This window comes from Scyliorhinus torazame, chromosome 29 (genome assembly GCF_047496885.1).
Source record: "Scyliorhinus torazame isolate Kashiwa2021f chromosome 29, sScyTor2.1, whole genome shotgun sequence".
In the NCBI taxonomy this organism is placed as follows: Eukaryota; Metazoa; Chordata; class Chondrichthyes; order Carcharhiniformes; family Scyliorhinidae; genus Scyliorhinus; species Scyliorhinus torazame.
Window position 1 is genome coordinate 29,238,155 of NC_092735.1, and position 7,690 is coordinate 29,245,844.

At 50.5% G+C, this 7,690-nt stretch overlaps 1 protein-coding gene across 2 annotated transcripts in view; it reads right to left on the reverse strand.

Moving 5' to 3' along the window:
- LOC140403979 (uncharacterized) overlaps window positions 1-7,690 on the reverse strand; it is a 31,878-nt gene that overhangs the window by 22,454 nt on the left and 1,734 nt on the right. For both annotated transcript variants that reach the window (XM_072492289.1, XM_072492290.1), the window contains exons 2-3: window positions 1,548-1,658; window positions 711-815 (exon numbers count right to left, since the gene is read on the reverse strand). In XM_072492289.1, the coding sequence (XP_072348390.1) occupies window positions 711-815; window positions 1,548-1,610 (168 nt within the window). In that variant the 5' untranslated portion in view covers window positions 1,611-1,658. The remainder of the gene's footprint in view (window positions 1-710; window positions 816-1,547; window positions 1,659-7,690) is intronic.

Sequence of the window (7,690 nt, forward strand, 5' to 3'; positions counted from 1 at the left end):
AATTGAAACATGGGCCGGAGGCCTCTGTCGGAGCACCTCAAGGCTACTTAATCAATTGCAGAGAATGGTTGAGAGACCGTGTCTGATTGACTCTGAGCCGCACACTTTGCAAACGATGTCTGGGCCTTGGGGAGGGGGGGATATTACCAAAATGGAACAGCTTTCCTTAAAAGAGCTAAGGAGGTTCAGGGCAGGATTCAATAGGGGTGTTCAAAACCAAGAAAGGGTTTTGATTGCAGTGAATGAGAGGAACCAGTTCCCCCAGGCAGGAGGTTCGATAACCACGGTGTTGTCAAACCGGGGAATTGGATCAATATCGGAAGAGTAAGATGAAATGAAAATGAAAATCGCTTATTGCCACAAGTAGGCTTCAAATGAAGTTACTGTGAAAAGCCCCTAGTCGCCACATTCCGGCGCCTGTTCGGGGAGGCTGTTACACGAATTGAACTGTGCTGCTGGCCTGCCTTGGTCTGCTTTCAAAGCCAGCAATTTAGCCCTGTGCTAAACAGCCCCTGCCCATTCCCTTTCTCCCTCAGCAATTCTAATCTGTGGTGTGACCGCGGGACTGGAGTGCAATGGGAAGAGAAGACGGTCTAAATTGGACAGCAAAGTGTTGCCACGGGCAAAATAAGCCAAATGACCTCCTCGGCGTTGGATGACTCTTAGGGCAAGTAACCCTTACTCCCAGGCCCGCACCCCTCAATACTCACCAGCTTCTCAATTTTCCAATCATAGGATGAGGAGTATGGTGTAAAACCACCAAAGTTGCAGGCCCGGCAGCTTCCTGCTAAAAATATAACGGAGAAGAAAGCCACCTGAGGGAGAAAGAGGAAATAAAAAGTTACTTTACAACAAATTAATCTTTTTTTTAAAGGAAATATTCCACAGGATATTCTCCAACCTTCTTGCCCTCTTATGCCTGTTACTCCAAGGCCTCCTGCAGAGTGTGGTGAACTCAGCCCAATGTATCACACAAGCTTGCCACCTGCACATTGATTCTGTCTACACCTCCCGCTGCCTCATGTGGCGACTAGGGGCTTTTCACAGTAACTTCATTGAAGCCTACCTGTGACAATAAGCAATTTTTATCATATTCGCAGCAAAGCATTTCCAGCATTGATATTCTCCCCCTTTCAGGGATTTTTTAAACCAAAATTGTGAATGAGCAAAACTGCCTGAGGGAAGGGAAGAGAATGTTGTGTTGTCCTTCCCCCAAAATGAGTAATGACAGGCAAGGCACTAACTGAAAGAGCTGTCGAAGCAAATCCTGGAGGAACCTCAGAAAAAGGGAGTTCGACGCATGCTCAAAGCTAAAAGGAAGATTTGCGGGGCCGTGGGGAGTCAAACTTTCCAGAGGGCTGGAGAAGTTCTCCTCTTGTGCTTCAACCAAATTCAGCAAACAAAAAACTGAAACATTCGCTGTTGAGGAGCCTTCCCCGCTTTCTCTCTCTCGTTCTCTGGGAAGAGGGGAGGGGTTCGTTACTCCTCTGGAAAACTGGGATGGGAAGTAAAAGAAATATACATATATAAATAGAACAGGTACTCACAATCAGATTCTTCACAGCCCCTCGTTCCTTTAATGAGTCCTGATGTACATGACGAAATTTCATCTCAACATCGCCACGCTTTACATTCCACTCTCAAAGACCTTTCATTTCCTTAAAATGCAAGAGAATACTCGGTTACCCATTTAGCATGGTCAACAGACCAAATCTGTTAGCCTCCTCCGTGGGCTTGCAGAGGTTACCAGGTGGCAGGGGTCGGCAGCAATGCCAAGGTCGAGTTTACAATCAGATTATTTTATTTTTAATAATAATCTTTATTATTGTCACAAGTAGGCTTACATTAACACTGCAATGAAGTTACTGTGAAAAGCCCCTAGTCGCCACATTCCGGCGCCTGTTCGGGGACACGGAGGGAGGATTCAGAATGTCCGATTCACCTAACAAGCACATCTTTGGGACTGTGGGAGGAAACCAGAGCACCCGGAGGAAACCCACGCAGACACGGGGGGGGGGGAACGTGCAGACTCCGCACAGACAGTGCTCCAGCGGGGAATCGCACCCGGGACCCTGGTGCTGTGAAGCAACAGTGCTAGCCACTGTGCTACCATGCCTCCCTATTGAATGGCGGAGCAGGCTCGTCCTGCTACCTACGTCCATTCAATTGGCTCGAGTGCCACATACTTAATGGGCAATTCTCTTTTCGTGACCCGGCACTGTTGTGGGGGGCCGGGGGGGGGGGGGGGCGGGGCGGGGGGGGGGGAGCTGTTATTACAAATTCAGATCAGTTCTTTTGAGAGAGACACACACACATGCAGACTGAGGGGAAAATCGAAGAACATTTTACCCGGACCCCACCTTTTTAAAAATGAAACACTTCCTTAGGGATAAAACGGAAAGATACGCATAGGAGTAAAAGAAAAAAGAGAGAGCGATCTTTTGTATTTATTTAAGGGCGACCGGGTCTGCTCTTTCATTCTTCCTCCTTGTACAGCGGGGAATGAAAGGGTATACAATTTAAATTAATTAAAAACAGATTTGAATAAAAAGAACAATTGGGACTAAGCTTTGGAATAATCCATCAGTGGAGTGGAGCCCAGATTTAAAACTCGAGGTTACCAGTGCTGAGCAAGGGCTAATATGAACGCCTTAAATGTTTTTTAAATTTGAATTAGATGTTTGCATTTTTATTGGACGCATGCTAAAATGGCATTGACAGAAGGAACGGGGATGGGGCGGGGGGGGGGGGGGGGGGGGGGGGAAGAGTTATTGGGGTGGTGGTGGTGGACTCACCAACCCAAACCCATTTTGGAGGCTAGATCATGGCAGCCTCCGTGGCTTTTGGGAAGAATTGCTCTTCGCAGGCTGCGCCACGTAGAGTTTATATCGGAGCATCGGGCCACGGGTTCCGCTTCCCACACCACCCAACAAGCCTTCACTTTATTTCCTTCCCCAACACCCTGGAAATGGGTTTGTGACGCACAACCCTCCAATCCCCGACGTAATCGCTTGACTAAAAAAGAAAACGATAATACAGTGAATGGTCCCTTCCAAAGGGGCTTTGAACGACAATGCTGTGTTGCAGAATTTGTACCTCGACCCCAAACCCCAGGGGCCAGTTACTCCGATTCCGAGGCTAAGTGTGGAAGGTCTGTGGCATTTTACATTGAAAAAAATCAGCGGTGCCCCCTCACCAATGCTGCGACCGGTTGCGGGTCGAGCAGCCGCGCCACGTAAAACTCCCGGCCTCCACGAAATAAACGGCCGGAGAATGGCCGGGTCCGCGGCCGCGCACGGCGACGACCTGCAGCGGTCGTGCCGTAAAACATGGCGTCGGCCGTGTGCAAATCCGACCTGCCAGATAGTGCCCCCCTGGCCACCCACCACCAGTCCCCCCAGCCCTCGTGGAAGCACCCCCCCCCCCCCCCCCCCGGCCAGCGGCACGGCTCCCGCCCGACTGTGGCGCCGCTGGACACAGTCCGCAGCCGCCACGCCGGGTTCCCGCACGGCTGTGACCAGAAGTGAACCGCGCAGTCGGGAACTCGGCCCATCGGGGGCGGAGCATACGATACGTGCGTCAAACAGGCGGTGCCCCCCATTTCGGCGCCAAAAGGGATTCCCCGCTAAATCGCCAATTACAAAATCGGCGTCGGGTGACGGAGAAACACGCCCCACACCTTTTCCTTGCAAACAATATTGGAGGGAGTCCCTTTAAGTATTCAGGACAGGTCAGGGCAAGGTTTAACTTTTCCTGGTGATTTCCATCCAGATGTGGAAGGAAGCACATTGCGCAAGTCGATCTCCCTGCTGCCGCCGAAATGATGGTTTAGTCAAATCACATGTTTTCAACTAAAACTGACAGGCGATTAGCAACATCACTCCCTCTGTGTTATAACCCGACAGGAGGCCAGGCATCTGCAACCTCAGAGTGCCTGGGGCCTCACCCGAGTACAATGTAACTCGATGGAAGGGGGCAGAGCTACCCCGTTAATCCAGGGGCGTCTGGGACATAAATACTCCGGTCCCAGCGTGGGCCTGGCGCTGGAGACCTTTCGGGGAATAGGAGGTGAAATATAATAAATAAATATTTGGGTTTCTTACACTCATCTCTTGCCTGGGACTTTACACTCTCTCTCTCTCAATGGAATGCAAATGCTCGCCAACTGAAAACAAAAATTCATGCTTCTTTGCTCAGGTGGGAGCAAATAAAATGAGCGGGATCCTCCCATTCCGCGGCAGAGTGCCCACGCCGTCGGAAACGCCGTTGCGTTTCACCACGGCATGAATAGGCCGCTGGGAGTACCGATTCTGGCCCCTACAGGGGGCCAGCACGGCGCTGGAGCGGTTCGCACAGGTGTGGACGTCGCCGGCGGGACTCTGCCTTTTTAGAGCAGCCGCTCGGCCCATCCGGGCCGGAGAATCGGAGGACCGGCCGCGTATAGCGGCCCGCGACCGGCGCCGCGCGGAGCCGGCATCGGGGCGGCGTGGCCTGGTTGCGTGGATTCTCCAGCCCGGCGCCGAGCTAGGAGAATCCGGCCCAGTACCTTTGCAATAATCCAGAGGGGAATTAAATGAGAGATTTTATCACCGCTGTGACTAGTACTCCATAGTATTTCAACAGCTACAAAGCACTAGAATATTCTGAACTCCGTGTGATCATGGGAGTTCCTTGTCTGCTCACAAGGACCACTTTTCAATTGTGGACCCTACGATGCTCATGGTGGCCTTCATCAGCGCCTGGTGGCACTTATTTAGGGGATAATGTTTTGTAACTCCACTGGCTGAAGAAACAGATAGGTAAATCAGATACTGCTAAATTCAATGGTCAGTTCACCTGTTTCCATGATGTCGGTCGAGGGGAAATATTGGCCTTGACAGCGGGGAGAAATCTTCAGAATGTTTTTTTTCTGGCATTTACCCTAGAGGAAAATGAGGCCTCAATTTGGAGGCTCTCCGAAAAGTCTGCGCCTCTGACAGTGCAGCCCCTCTTATTCCGCCTCGACTGTGTCCTCAAGTCTCTGAACTTACTGACTCAAGAGTGTTACTCACCGTCATTGGGCTGTCACCGTACAAAATATAAATAGACTTTTCACACTCCTTCCCAACAATCTCACACATTTGGCACCAAATGACATGTGCACACTGCTGCGTATTTCAAATCTTTACATCCGCACAGTTTCTGTGTCACTGACCGCAAAGGGGAATCTCGGCAAACACCATGATTAGAGCTCACCTCTTGATGAGAAGCTCCACTATTTGAAATTCACCAGCTCCCAGCGATCACATTCTTTTTTTTAAATGAATGAATTATTTTTTTTAATTTTTCCAATTAAGGGGCAATTTTAGCGTCGCCAACCCACCTACCCCGCACATCTCTTGGGTTGTAGGGGTGAGACCCACGCAGACACAGGGAGAATGTGAAAATTCCACACGGACGGTGACCCGGGGCCGGGTCCTTGGCGCCGTGAGGCAGCAGTGCTAATCACTGTGCCACCATGCCCCCCCCCCCCCCCCCCCTCTATCGATTACATTCTTAACCTATCCAAAGACTGCAGACAATTTGCACACATCAACTATAATGTTTCGTAGAATCCCTAACTGCTAGGTCTGCACCGGCCCTCTGAAAGTGCACCCTTCCTCAGCCCACTCTCCCGCCCTGTCCCCATAACTCCACCTGATCTGCACATCTTTAGACACCAAGGAACAATTTAGCACGGACAATCCACCTAACCTATGTAAATTTGATGATTCTATGAACCTGCAGGTCTTTGGACTGTGGGAGGAAACCGGAGCACCTGGAGGAAATCCACGCAGACACGGGGAGAATGTGCAAGCTCCACACAGTCACCCGAGGCCAGAATCGAACCCGGGTCCCTGGCGCTGTGAGGCAGTGGCGCTGACCATTCTGCCATTGGCGGATGGCAGGTGGATGGATAGACACCTGGGTGAACACAAAACCAATTCCTGCCCCCCCCCCCCCCCCCACACCCCCACCCTACCCCCCAAAATAGTTTCATGGGATTATATTTATATTCACTCAAGTCACCAGTAGGGTCCTGGGTTTATGGTTTCACCTGAAAATAGACGACAGCTCGACCAGAAACGCCAGCCTAGTTTCTCTGTTCAAATCTCGGGGGAGCGAGACTGGCACCTGCAACTTTCTGATTCTAGAGATAGCAGTGCTACCCAGTGAGTCAGTTGTTCAGGACACTTGATACCTTCTGTTTTAACGAGAGGAAAGTTGGCAGTGTCAAACCAGCCGGTGTTTTAGAAATAAGTCAATCACCGCCACACCCGTCTGTACTTGTTCCGATGCTATACTCCTAATAGATGTACATGTGCGGTTTTGTTTTGCCTGCTTCAGATTTCTTGCCAGTTCTTGCTGTGATTCAGCGCTATGAGCACAGGAAGCAAAATCCCCAAAGCCTCGCACTACTGGCCAACGTCGAACCTTTAAAATTAATTTATGGTCTGTGGTACGTCATGGGCAAGGTCAGCACTAATTGCCCACCATAACTGTCCCCAGGAACGTGGTGGTGAGCCAACTTATTGAATACAATGGAATAGGCTATTTAATAATAACAATCTTAATTGTCACAAGTAGGCTTACATTAACACTGCAATGAAGTTACTGTGAAAAGCCCCTAGTCGCCACACTCCGGCGCCTGTTCGGGTACACAGAGGGAGAATTCAGAATGTCCAAATTACCTAACAGCACGTCTTTCGGGACTTGTGGGAGTAAATCGGAGCACCCGGAGGAAACCCACGCAGATACGGGGAGAACGTGCAGACTCCGCACAGACAGTGACCCAAGCCAGGAATCGAACCCGGGACCCTGGCGCTGTGAAGCAACAGTGCTAACCACTGTGCTACCGTGCTGCCCATTTCAGAGGGGCAGTTGAGAGTCAACTGCATCGCTGTGGGTCTGGGGTCACTTGTCGGCCAGACCGGGTAAGGTCTGCAGATATCTTTCCTTGAGGTATGTTAGTTTCCTGATCACGATTCCCGAAAGCAGCTTTTAATTCCTGATTTATTCGATGAATTGAATTTAAATTCTCCTGCTACCGATGGGGTCTGACTTTCATGTCTTTAAATCATTGGTTCCGACCTCTGGATTACTCAGCCAATTGACAGAATCTCGATACTAAAAGGTGCCACTTGACAGTGGGCTACAAGCGAGGAGATCATCAGAGGGCAATCTTGTCCTCACAGAAGGTCTGTACAGAGGTAACCCCCAACAGGGTGAATAGTGGGACCAGGAACAGAAATCCCAGCTGAGTCAGCTCCCCCCCCCCCCCCCCCCCGACCTCCATAACTTCGGGAAGTGAAAAGCAATGTAACTGCTCTCGCTGCGCTATCCTAACCCTTGTACGGGTTAGCAGCCCAGACTCAGCCACAAGTATTGAACACAAAACCAACAGCTCACTTACGGTGAAGGGTGTGAATACTTAGGTGGTTGATTCAGCATTTAAGCGTCGCCTCGGAGCTGAACCTGTCAGAGCCTGGAACACAAGTCACCGCACACCAGGAGGGCACTCTTACTTAAATCGGAGAACAATCATACGCCGGGTGCGGTAATCAGTCCACAGAGGACCATAGGCATCTCTCTCCGTTAGAGAGAGAAATTAAATTATTGAGCTTGAAGGGGACCATTCCACAAGGCGGCAAGGTGAGGAGAGTCAGGGTCT